Source organism: Chelon labrosus (assembly GCF_963514085.1).
Source record: "Chelon labrosus genome assembly, chromosome: 13".
Classification (NCBI taxonomy): Eukaryota; Metazoa; Chordata; class Actinopteri; order Mugiliformes; family Mugilidae; genus Chelon; species Chelon labrosus.
This window is the reverse complement of record NC_140346.1, coordinates 29,368,347-29,381,945: the sequence shown is the minus strand read 5'-3', so window position 1 is coordinate 29,381,945 and position 13,599 is coordinate 29,368,347. Positions and strand designations below refer to the sequence as shown.

At 41.7% G+C, this 13,599-nt stretch overlaps 1 protein-coding gene across 1 annotated transcript in view; it reads right to left on the bottom strand.

Annotated features, from left to right (window-relative positions):
* Positions 1 to 13,599, bottom strand: part of LOC311498308 (uncharacterized protein) — a 61,204-nt gene that overhangs the window by 14,885 nt on the left and 32,720 nt on the right. The window contains exons 7-15 of the mRNA XM_084558841.1: positions 6,851 to 7,111; positions 5,656 to 5,833; positions 3,741 to 3,923; positions 2,017 to 2,109; positions 1,612 to 1,739; positions 944 to 977; positions 761 to 836; positions 279 to 380; positions 19 to 95 (exon numbers count right to left, since the gene is read on the bottom strand). Coding sequence (XP_084414967.1) covers positions 19 to 95; positions 279 to 380; positions 761 to 836; positions 944 to 977; positions 1,612 to 1,739; positions 2,017 to 2,109; positions 3,741 to 3,923; positions 5,656 to 5,833; positions 6,851 to 7,111 — 1,132 coding nt within the window. The remainder of the gene's footprint in view (positions 1 to 18; positions 96 to 278; positions 381 to 760; positions 837 to 943; positions 978 to 1,611; positions 1,740 to 2,016; positions 2,110 to 3,740; positions 3,924 to 5,655; positions 5,834 to 6,850; positions 7,112 to 13,599) is intronic.

The following is a 13,599-nucleotide window of genomic DNA, read 5'->3' as shown; positions in this document are numbered from 1 at the left end:
TCTACCACCTCAACAAACCGTGACTACAAGTAGAGATGTCTGACTGATTCTCTCACCGTTGGGATGAAGCGCTGCTTCGATGTCTTTAGCCGGAGCTGGAAAAGACGAACGAGAAGCAGAAGTTTAGAAGAACCAACACATCGTTTCATCCTGGTCTCAGCTGGTTTTAGAGGCACTGAGGTTTGGGTTTTATTCTGAGATCTATCTCATGAACATCTGGAGTCCTGGTTCCTGGTTCCTGGTTCCTGGCTCCTGGCCTGAGGTGAGTCTTTATTTACCTGACTGCCTCCTGGTGCGTCGGTACGGCAGGTTACCCTCCAGCAGCAGCGGCAGACTCTTCCTGGATTTCTCAGGAGTGTACATCAACAGCTCTGGAGGCTCTGGACCAATAAAACACAAACATTTAAACTAAACTCCTCCTCCTTTACCCTCTTCCTCACTTCTTTCCTCTTTACTTCCATCCACTATTCCTTCTTTTCTGTCCTTCCCTCCTTCACTCCTTCCTTCCTCTCCTCCTTCTCTTCCCAGTTTCCTTCTTTCTCTCTTTTCCTTCTTGCCTTACTTCCTTAATTCATTCCTTCCTTCCTTTCATCCTTCACTCCTTCCTTCTTCTACTCCTTCCTTCCATCCTCTTCTCTTTCCTTCCTTCCTTCCTTCCTTCCTTCCTCTGTGGTTTTTACTTTGCTCTATGGGACCTCAGAGATAAAGCAGAGACCTGAGGACGGTGTGGTTTATGAGGACGAGGTGGACTGACCCTGACCTGACTGACGCCGTCCTCTGTGGTAGCCGTGGACGTCGTCTGGTCGCGGTGAAGCTGACGACTTCTTCGGTCCGTCCTGCTCAAAGTGAGGGGCTGAAAAACAGGACGCGGTGTCACTCCGGTTCATTCAGGCGTTCACACTGAGTTTAGAGGTTTAAAACAGGGAAGGTTGTTGGAACTCACTCTGACAGAAGGTGTCTCCCAGGACCTGTCTCGCCTGGAGGGAAAGAAAAGAGACGCTGAGTGAGACGTTAGGAGGATTTAGACGAATTAATGACGTCTGCTGGAAACAAACAAGAAGTGACTGGAAGAGAAGAAGAGTCTGCCTCCATGTTTACTCTGTTTATAATCCACTGGACGTATGACCCTGGCCAGTTCATTAGGTACACTAGTAGCTCTAATATAACAGTCCCTTTAGCTTCATGAAGGTACAGGTTTGTATTCCTAACATTTTTACAGTGTATTTAGTGAGCTAGGCTAAATTCATTTAAAATCATTTATTCACCACCTTTCTGACGCTGTTTCATTATTATTTAGATTAGAATGCGTTCACTGGTGTACCTAATGAACTGGCAGGTTCATATTACAGCAGGTGGAGAGTTAGTGTCCAGCAGGTGGTAGCAGAGATCAGCAAATAAGGACAGACTGAGAACTACCAGAGAAAGTAATGCTGCTGCTGCTGACTGACGCCCAACAGACACTATGAAACCATGAAACTATGAAACTATGAAACCATGAAACTATGAAAGATCTATTTCCTGTTTCAGTCTCTGCTGTAACTACTCTACATATCTGATTCTGATCCTGGAAGATGAACAAATGTTTTTTTCTGCTGCTGTAGATTCTAGAGCTTTCCTTCCTTCCTTCCTTCCTTCCTTCCTTCCTTCCTTACCTTCTGGGGCAGTGATGCAGGATGGTTTTCTACTATCAGTCTCTTGAGGTAGTGAACCCAGAGTCTCTTCTCCTCCTGGTTCTTGGTCTGTATTGACAACCAGACATTAACACCATTAACATCAATGCTGTAGCAGATATCATGCATGTACATCAAATAAATATATAATATAATATATATAAATATACAGTGTGTATTATCCATCAGTGAGAGTTAGACTGCATCATCCACAAGGGACGTTGCTTGGTCACAGTAGCGTAATCGATCGCACATAAAAACACTCTTGAGAAGCACAAATAAAATAAAAGAGCTTTGACACGTTAGATGAGCCACTACGCTACAGAAACAAGCTGCCAGCACTGACCTGGACGATGTGCTGCTGTTTGGGGATGGTCTGGTCTGACACTCTGAAGCACAGAGGATCCTTCAGAGTCTCCACCAGCAGCAGATTACAGCACTGCAGCAGAGACACACACACAGTCACAATCACAAACACAAACACAAACATAAACACAAACATAAACACAAACACAAACGTAAACACAAACATAAACGTAAACACAAACATAAACGTAAACACAAACGTAAACAAACATAAACGTAAACACAAACACAAACACAATCACAAACACAAACGTAAACACAAACACAAACATAAACACAAACACAATCACAAACACAAACACAAACACAATCACAATCACAAACATAAACACAAACACAAATGTAAACACAAACACAAACACAATCACAAACACAAACACAAATGTAAACACAAACACAAACACAATCACAAACACAAACGTAAACATAAACACAAACGTAAACACAAACACAAACGTAAACACAAACACAAACACAAACGTAAACACAATCACAAACACAAACGTAAACACAAACATAAACAAACACAAACGTAAACACAAACACAAACACAAACATAAACACAAACACAAACATAAACACAATCACAAACACAAACACAAACGTAAACACAAACACAAACGTAAACACAAACACAAACATATACACAAACGTAAACACAAACACAAACGTAAACACAAACGTAAACACAAACGTAAACACAAACACAAACGTAAACACAAGCGTAAACACAAACACAATCACAAACACAAACACAAGCGTAAACACAAACACAATCACAATCACAAACACAAACACAAGCGTAAACACAAACACAATCACAATCACAAACACAAACACAAACGTAAACAAACACAAACGTAAACACAAACGTAAACACAAACACAAACGTAAACACAAACGTAAACACAAACGTAAACACAAACACAAACGTAAACACAAACGTAAACACAAACGTAAACACAAACACAAACGTAAACACAAACACCAACACAAACGTAAACACAAACGTAAACACAAACACAAACACAAACGTAAACACAAACACAAACGTAAACACAAATGTAAACACAAACGTAAACACAAACACAAACGTAAACACAAACGTAAACACAAACATAAACGTAAACACAAACGTAAACACAAACACAAACGTAAACACAAGCGTAAACACAAACACAAACACAATCACAATCACAAACACAAACGTAAACACAAACACAAACGTAAACACAAATGTAAACACAAACGTAAACACAAACACAAACACAAACGTAAACACAAACACAAACGTAAACACAAATGTAAACACAAACGTAAACACAAACACAAACGTAAACACAAATGTAAACACAAACGTAAACACAAACACAAACGTAAACACAAACGTAAACACAAACATAAACGTAAACACAAACACAAACGTAAACACAAACACAAACGTAAACACAAGCGTAAACACAAACACAATCACAATCACAAACACAAACGTAAACACAAATGTAAACACAAATGTAAACACAAACACAAACGTAAACACAAACGTAAACACAAACATAAATGTAAACACAAACGTAAACATAAACATAAACGTAAACACAAACACAAACGTAAACACAATCACAATCACAAACACAAACGTAAACACAAACCCAACCACAACCACATCCTGGTTCCTGTGGTTCTCTCATTCAGAGAACTCACAAATATGTGCGTGCTGTAGACGAAGTGTTCCAGCCTCTTCTTGGCGATCAGCAGCATCTTATCAAAGAGGAAGAACGCTCTCTCCTTCTTCACCCTCTGGACCTTAAAGGAACCCTCCAGAACCAGCTCTCCGAACCCGCTGAGGTCCGGCCCGCTCCAGTTCACCAGCAGGGCCTCGATCTCCTGCAGAGACGTGGAAGTCCTTTAATGGACATGACCTTTGACCTCATCATCAGCTGCTAGACTGACAGGCCGAGATTTAAAGGAAGTTATGACACAGTCAGGACCTCATCAACTACTTCCTCTCTCCCTTCTCTTTATTCTTCCTTCCATCCTTTTATCCTTCTGTCCTTTAATCATTCCCTCGTTTGATCATTCCTTCATTCCTTCCTTCCTTTTTCCCTTAATCCTTCCTTCCTTACCTCCCTCTCCTTTCTTCCTTCTCCTTCCTTTCTTTCCTCTTTTTCATTCATTCAATCCTTCCTTTTATCCTTCCTTCCTTCCCCTTTTCCCTTCTTCCTCTCTTCCTTCCTTCCACTTCATTCTCGCTTCTTCATTCTTTCATTCCTTCCTTGATTCCTTCCCCTGTTCCTTTCTTAATTTCTTCCTTCAACTTTTCTTCATTCCTTCCTTCCCTATTTTTACTTCCTTTTTCCATTCCTTCCTTTTTCTTTCCTTTATTCCTTCCTTCCACTTCCTTCATTATTTCCTTTCTTACTTCCTCCCTTCTTTCTTCTTCCTTCTCTTTTCTCCCTTCCTTACTTCCTTTCCTCTTTTTACTCTCTTCCTTCTTCATTCCTTCCTTCCTTTCTTCCCTTTATCCTTTCTTAATTTCTTCCTTCATTTCACTTCCTTCTCTTTTCTTCATTCCTTTCTTCCCTTTATCCCTTTTTCTTTCTATCCCCCATCTCTCACTCTGTCCTTCCTTCTCTCCTTTTCATTCTTCGTTTCCTCCTTCCTCTCGCTCTCTTCTTCTCTTTATACTTTCCATCTTAGAAACAGGAAGAAGATGTGAGCTGTGATCCGACTGAACGTCTTACGAGTTCAAAACGTTTCCTTTAACTCATGAACTGGAGGAAAAACACCACGAGAAACGTGATGAAAGGCAGAACGTGAGAGAAGGAAATGACAGGCGAGGCGTTCAGGTACCAGGCTGGAACACGCTAATAACATGTTCTCTGTGTGTCGGTAATGACGTGAACACGTGTCAGGGGGAAGTTGTGGAATGCAGAGTTTGACACCTAAAGGTCGACCCCTGACCTCCGGCTGCAGGCCTGGCTCTTTAAAGCCGCGGCTGGAGGCCCTCAGGGGGGACGCCGCTGCACACGCTCAGTGCGGTCGTGCATGAAACGATTAAAGATGTTAGAAGAGAGGACACTGAGCAGGTCTCATATGATCTCAGAGTGATTTAATGCAGCAGACTAAACGCTCTGATGACTCCTCCTGACACCGTCTGCACAATAAAAACGTCCGGCTGGTTCTCTTCGTCTGCTCTCAGGAGGTTGTGAGTCATTTTTATGAACAAACACTTTTAAGTTGCCGTTTGTTTTTGTATATTTTGTCTTTTCTGGTTCACGTCTCATTTTTATGCAGCTTACAATTTAAAATTTAGCCTTGATTGGGACATGGGGGCGTGGCTTCAAAAAAATTATATGTAATAAATAAATAAATAAATAAAATGTCCTGCATTTATTTTTAGTCTGAGTACAGTACTGTATTTCTTTCAAAGATAAACATGACAATTTGAGCTTTTAATTTAAAATATGAATAAAACTACTGGCAGAGATTTGGCTCCAGAAAATCCGTCCATCGTTTCTATCAAGGCCTTCAGCATCTTTGGGTCTGAATGCTTCACTGGTCTCTGCAGAAGTTTATTATAATGATCTAACTGTGATATTGTTCCTCTTGTGTTTACCTGCAGCCGTACGGCGTGCTCCTGCTTCCTCTTCATGTCGTTGATGTACCAGGCGACCGCCGTCATGGTGATGATGGCGTCCTCCACGACCTCGTATCCCGGTTCGCTCTTATCGAAGTGTTTGGAAAGTTCCTGAGACGACACGAGACCGACGTCAGACACAAATACAGACTCAGCACTTCATCAGAGACAAGACCGAAGCAGGACCAGCTGAGGATCATGGGAAATTCCCAGCACAGATCCAAACACATGTTCGAGCAGTGTTTAAACTGGCGACTGCAGACAGAGCAGAGCAAACACCAGAGAACAAAGAGCGAGCTTTAAGTTTCTGCCCGTTTCATCATCCTCCGCTCAGAGGTGGGCTTGGACTGGGACCAGAGCAGAAAGTCACAAAGTTGAGTGGGAAAAGATGCGAGCGTGTTTCTGTTCGGTGGACGCCAGCGTCTGCAGATCGAGAGCCGGGATTTATCAGAGATATAATGACTTGTATCAGCGATGGATTAGTAGCAGACACGTTTAATTTCATTTGTGTGGCATGAAATTTAAAATCAAAATCAAAACCAATCTCCAGAAGAAAATATTCAAGACAGAAATGTTCACTTTAATTAAGCTCTAAAACCAGCTGACTGTTGTTAAACTGAACAAACAGAAAACAGTTCTTAAGATAATTCAACCCATTTTATCATTCATTCATTCATTCATTCATTCATTCATTCATTCATCTTCTGTACCCGCTTTTTCTTGTTAAGGTCGCGGGGTCTGCTGGAGCCTATCCCAGCTGACCCCATCTTATCAAGTTGTATTAAATGAACTTTGGATTTAAGATGGAACCTGACCTGTTGTGATTTATCCTCCTGGTTCTAGTTTAAACTCTGAAGTCTTGAGACTGATTCATTGATCAGACGAGTAAAAACACTGCCACAACAATAAAAGTATGTAAAATAGTCTTTAAAAGGTAAAACGGGATGGATTTTGGAAATGTTTCTGAGACAGTAAAAAAACAGGACTGGATGTTGTTGACGAGGTGACGGTCCATGCATTCATATCAGTACTGTTAAATCCAAAAACAAAACAGCAGGTGGTATTTGAGGTCCTAGAGGCAGTATTTGACAGTAGTTGTAGTGCTACCTGTGGTAGAAGGCGGTATTTGAGGTTTTAAATGTTGTATTTGTAGTTCTACCTGTAGTACAGGTCCTAGATGCAGTATTTGATTGTATTAGAAGTATATATGTATATTAGTATTATAGTGCTACCTGTGGTATTTGAGGTCCTAGAGACAATATATGACAGTATTTGTAGTAGTACCTGTAGGAGCAGGTGGTATTTGAGGATCCTCTGCACTGGTTTGAGCAGGTACGTCTCCAGAGGTAAAGAATGGTTCAGAGTCGTTTGTCTCTCCTGGAAGAAACGAACCAAACTCTGGTTTTTCATGCAGTCCCTCAGTACTGCCACCGAGCTGTGGAGAGACACAAATTATTGGAGATTAATCATCTGGAGACGTCCTGACTCCAGAGAAAGACTCCAAGCAGGACATCCTGAAGGATCGAGGACTCTGCAGCTATCTGGAGCTGTGACAAACATTTATTACAAGCTCCTGAGGGAAGCAGAGGAACAGAAGAGAAGTCAAGATGATTACATAACTCCACATTTATCAGGATTTACGCAAAGAAAAGGAAATAGTTGTAGAGGAGAGGAGGAGGAGGAGGAGGAGGTCCAGACAACAAACATCTGTGTAACTGTTGGAGACGACAAAAGGATTTAAGGGTGTCCTGACGACGGAGGGGAAAGACACAAAGAAGAAGAAGAAGAAGAAGAAGAAGAAGAATGTAACTGTAAAAGAAATCCCCCAGATGATGGAGGACGGAGGAGACCCCTCTGACAAACATTCATCACGGCAAGAAGCCAAAGAATCTTGGACACCAGCAGCGAAACTGGAACAGAAAGCAGCAGAAGAGGGGGAAGACGGAGGACGGGAGGAAGGAGGTCAAGGCAGCGATGGGGATAGAGAGAGAGGCGAGGATCTTTTCCTCCAGATAGACGTTAATCACAGGAACGAGTCCAGGAATCCAGAGCAGCCGTAATTTGTTCTCCTGATGTGTTCAACAGTTTGAACATGGTCTGGATCACCAGCTCCTCAGAGGATGAACCGTCCAACAACCTGTTCCTGCTTTAATTCACCAGCCTGACTGAAATGAGGGCGTATCTGATAGGATCTGAAGTATTACAGATCATAGCAAGTAGTATTTTAGGTCCTAGATGTAGTATTCAAGTGTTGCATGTGGCAGCAGGTGGTCTTGGGGTAGTATTTGATAGTATTTTATGTATCACTTGTAATAACAGGTGGTATTTTAAGTTTTAGGTTCAGTACTTGAAGTATCCTCTGCAGTAGCAAGTGGTATTTTAAGTCATAGATGTAGTATACAATAGTTTTTGAAGAATTTTAGGTCCTAGATGCAGTAGTTGATAGTCTGTACAGTATCACATGTAGCAGCACGTTGTATTTTAGGTCTAAGGTATAGTATTTGATGGTATTTGAAGTATGGCTTGTAATAGCGAGAGGTATTAGGTGCATTACTTGAAGTATCGCCTACAGTAGTAGGTGGTATTTTAGGTCTTAGACGCAGTAACTGTTAGTATTTACTGTGTTACCTGTAATATCAAGTGGTATTTTAGGTCTCAGGTGCAGTATTCTGTAGTATTTAAAGTATCACCTGTAATAGCAGGTGGTATTTTAAGTTTTAGGTCCAGTACTTAAAGTATCATCTGTAGGGGGTATTTTAGGTCCTAGATGCAGTATTTGATAGTATGTAAAGTATCATAAGTTGTATTTTAGGTCTAAGTTATAGTATTTGGTAGTATTTGAAGTAGCACTTGCATTTGCTTGATCATGTTTCATTTTTCCTCTTCCATTCCTGCACAGCTCTGATCACGCTGTGGTTTGTCCGGCATCGGTCGGTGATGTGGTGGCGATCCAGAGATTCTGGGACCGGCTCCTCTCGGGTTGGATCCCGATAAACAAGCTGAGTTACGATCAGATCTGAGACCACATAATGAGGCGGATGGAGGCAGACGCTTTTCTGCAGAATGTGTGAATGTCCATGTGATCTCCGCTGCTCCGTCTAATATCAGCGTTTTGCAGAGTTTGCAGCGGGAGAGACGTAAGAGCTAGAGTCACAAACACTGAGTGTAAGGAAACAAGTAGGTGCACCTACTTTTCACCTCACAGATATGTAATATTGGCTCATTTTCCTGAAGAAGGAACGGTTAAAGAAGAACAAGATGAATGAAGGACCTGAAGCAAGCAGCTGATGTGAGGAAACCCAACAACATCTCAGAACTGAAGTGGTTCTGTTCTGAGGAATGGGCTAAAATTCCTCCAAGCTGCTGTAGACCACTGATCAGCAGTTACCAGAAACCGGATACTGAAAACAAGTGTTTTCTTACGTTTACAACTCCCTAATATGTAATATTGGCAATTTTTCCTTTAGAAATAAATGCACAAGTGTCATCTTTCTGTTTTGTGTGTTTGGTTGGCTTCTCTTCGTCTACTTTCAGGATGTTTTGAGTCATTTTTATGCAGAAATGTAAAGAAACTACTGAAAGTCATCTTCTACATCCAGTTCTAAACCCAGTAACCTGCTCTGTTGCTCTTACATGTACTTTCACTTTCTGTGTGTTGAGTCTGATCATTTACTGGAACATTTCTTTGCTGTGTTCTATCTTGGCGTTGCAGAATCGAAGCCCTTCGGCCTCCATAACCCCCCCGACCCCCCCTCCCTGACTCTACAGCTCATCAATTTACAGCGTTACAAACTGAACACGCATCCAAGTGGAGTTTAGCAGCATAAATTACCTCAGCATCTGTCTCAGTTCTCCCTCTGGATCTACCCACATCTGTGATTACATCCACATCTGTGAATTTTAATAGCTGCCTCTTTGACGACACGTACAGAGTTGTAATGATATCTCCTCTGCTTCAGACGAGCTGCATTCCTCCAGACATTTTCTTATTTCTCGTTTCTCTCTCTCTCTCTTTTTTTTTTTTTTAGCAGAATAACTAACCAAACAAAGACTCTGCTCTCAAGTTCCCAGCAGAGCGACGCCGAGTTCACAAACCTGCAATCCAGCAGATTTCCCTCCAAATCTGACCCGGCGGATCGCAGTGGAAAAAATGCAGAGCAGAGACCAAGCGTCTCCTCATTTCTGGTAATTACATTAGTGTTGCACTGCGAGCGATTGCCGAGGCAAATGCAAACCAAAGAAAACAAGCAGGCAGATTTTAGTCAGGAGTATCTTTAAATCTCCTCTTAGTCGGGTCACATAGAGTCCTCATGTTCTCAAACACGTTTATGTTCCATTTAACAACATCAACTGAGTTATTATGTGCTGAAACCAATCCTCTCTGTCGCAGCTCAGACTCCAGAGCTCGGACTTAAATATTTGTAACGGGATCTACTGAGGAAGATGAAGTCACCCTGAAACTAAATAGTTCAGCGTCTGACAGGAAATAACTTCATACCAGCAGGTGGCAGCAGTTTAGATTCATCATTCAGAGGGGGAAATGAGAAGAGCTACTGTTAGCTAGGAGGCTAAGAAGCGCTACTGTTAGCTAGGAGGCTAAGAAGCGCTACTGTTAGCTAGGAGGCTAAGAAGAGCTACAGTTAGCTAGGAGACTAGGAAGAGCTATGGTTAGCTTGGACTTCTTCTTCTTCCGCCTCTTCCTCCAGTACTTCTTCTTCTTTTCTATTTCCAGTAGATGTGATGCTCCTCATCATCAGAACCTCTTCATCAATAAAGTTCTAGAGTCGTTGATGTTTGAATATAAACTCATGTATGCACGAGGAGGTGGACATAAACTTCTTCTGGCACGTCTCACTTGATGTTTTTTTGATGTCTGAAGTTTTTTGCTTTTTCCTTAAACTGAGTCTGTCTGTACTCAGATTGAGTTCTACTGAGTTTCTTCTCTGTTTCTAGAGTTGGCTGCTGTCTCCGTCCTGAAACGTGAGCGACATGCAAGAGAAGCAGCGTTTGACCTACTTCTCTTTATTGGCGTTTAATGGAGCTTTAAGGAGGCGACGGCAGAGAGCGGCGAAGGTGAAGGAGGGGTCGACTTCCACTCTGAGACTCTGAACACATGTATGGACGGCGATGAAGGCCGGCGCTGTTTATATGTGCAGTGATTTAAGTGTATTAGCATGAAGACAGATGTAGACGCACACACAGTGATCTGGGCTGTGATCCAGTCACACCAACCAGAAGAGAGAATGAAAGACACATGAGACGAAGAAGGTGAAGACAGAAAGACGGATGGAAGCAGAGACACTGTGGTAGACGAGCAGGAGAGGATATTTTAAATTAGAATTTTCTACATTTCTGCATTAAAAACATCCTGAAAGTAGACAAAGAGAACCCTATCACATACATGAAACAGAACTGTTACTAAAGTGAGCCAATATTCCATATCATGTCCTCCTTGTCTCCAGTATCTGCTGTGACCTCCTTGTAACTAAATGTTTCCAGTAACTGCTGATCAGTGGTCTACAGCAGCTTGGAGGAATTTTAGCCCATTCCTCAGAACAGAACCACTTCAGTTCTGAGATGTTGGTGGGTTTCCTCACATCAACTGCTTGCTTCAGGTCCTTCCACAACATTTCTATTGGATTAAGGTCAGGACTTTGACTTGGCCGTTCCTAAACATTCATCTTGTTCTTCTTTAACCGTTCTTTTGTAGAACCACTTGTGTTCTTGGGCTCGTTGTCTTGCTGCATGACCCAGTTTCTCTTCACATTCAGCTCATGGACAGATGTCCTGACATTTTCTTTTAGAGTTCACTGGTAGATTTAAGAATTCATTGGTCCATCAATGAGGACAAGCCGTCCTGGTCCAGATGCAGCAGAACAGGCCCAAACCAGGACATTAGCACCCCCATGTTTGATGGAGGGATGAGGTTCTGATGCTGGAATGATGCAGTGTTGGTTCATCTCATTTAAACCAAACTATTCTACTTTGGTCTCATCTGTCCACTAAACATTGTCCCAATAGTCTTCTGTCTTGTCCACATGATGTTTAGAAATGTTCTTCTTGGAGAGCAGTGTCTTTGTCCATCACACCATGGTTGTTCAGTGGATTCATCAACATTAACATCAGCCAATGAGAGAGAGGCCTTTGGCTGCTTAGAAGTTCCCCTGGGTTCCTCTAGGACCTCTCAGACTATTATGGAGTGATCTTTGTTGGTGGACCCCTCCTGTGGAGGGGAACAGTCGTCTTCAATCTGTCTGACTGTGGATTATTTGTGGGTTCCAAACTCTTTAGAGATGGTTCTGGAACCTTTTCCAGCCTGATGAGCAACAACAACTCTTTCTCTGAGCTCCTCAGAAAACTCCTTCGTCTGTTGCCATCATACTAACTTGCTGTTGCACCTCACAGATATGTTAAAGAGAACAACTGTGGAATAGTGTGGAATATCTTCTACAAATACTTTGTAACTCAGATATTTAGGCGTTAATTACATACATACTTTCTATTCTTTAAGTCTTGTCCTGTTTGTCTTGTTTGTTCATGTATTTAAACGTCTTACCCACTTATCCCTTCAGAGCGTTTTGTATTTTTATCCTCGACAGTTTAAATATGTGAACCGCAGCCGTGTCTTTACTTTTATTTTGGTCACAAACAAAACTCTGAGAGAAATATGAACATGTGGGTGAAAAAAAAAAAATAAGAGCTTCCTGGCTGTTTCCATTTAGTTTAAAATGTTAAAAATCACGAATAAGAAGCAGATCCAAAACCAGCAATCTGGTTTTGTGACATTAAGACATAAAAAAAACCCAAGATGGGAAACATGCATTTAAACACACACATGATATTTTAGTTAGGAATGCATTGTCTGAGAGCGTCCTTGCAAAGATAGCAGTAAAACTTCAGCTCCTGACTCTCCTCCTCCTCCTCCTCCTCCTCCTCCTCCTCCTCCATAAGGGAGCCTCTTTTTTCCTCCTCTTCTTTATGTTTCTACTAAAACACATTTGCTCTCGTCATAAAGCAGACGATTCACACATGCTCGCTCGCTGCAGAACCCTAGAGTCGTTCATCAACAGCAGACCAGAGAAGAATGTGGAGTCTCGACGGGACTCAACAAAACACACATTTAGACACAAAGCCAGAGCATTAAGAAAAGAGTTTGTGCTGAGTTTGATTGTTTGGTTCTGAAAGGTTTGTTCTCTGGAGAGCAGAGAATAAAACATCTTGTCTCATCCATCATTCTTCTTTTGCTGTTTTTAAAATGTTTTTTGGATTGCTGGAGTCTATTTACTGATCTGTAAATCTTCATATATTGTCTCCAATCGCTAAACGCTCTGATGCTTCGTTGTCATCGACAGATACGTCAATCTGCACCAAAGTTTTGTTCATTCGGACTAAAAATAAAACATCAAGCATCAAGATCCAAACCAAAAAAAAAATTCAATGTAAAAGGGGAAGTAAGTGAAGTTACTGTATATGTAGACAAAATATTGCAATAAAGTAGTAAAAAAAAAAAAAAAAAAGATCCAAACCAACAAGAGTCACTATCTGGATTATTCCAGTGAGTTTGTTCTGATTGTTGTTGTTGGTCAGAGACTGGGAATTCAACAAAGACCAGATAGAACAGATGGCGATGCTAATGAGTAGCGTGGCAGCGCTGCTTTCTAGTGGAGTCTGGGACTGCAGCATACTGCAAATATTTAACTAGACAGAAATTTTGTGAAAACGAAACGGCGTACGATAGCAGCACAACCGCTGCGAGCGAGCATCTTAACGCAGATCATCCTGAGGCTCTCCGACCTCAAACAACAACACACCAGCGTCAGTGCTTTGTCTTTGTTGTTTGATTATGACGGCTTGACTTTGTTTGACAAAAAACAAAACGGTCTGGGAACCGTGGACCACAGCAGCACCACCGCTACGTACGAG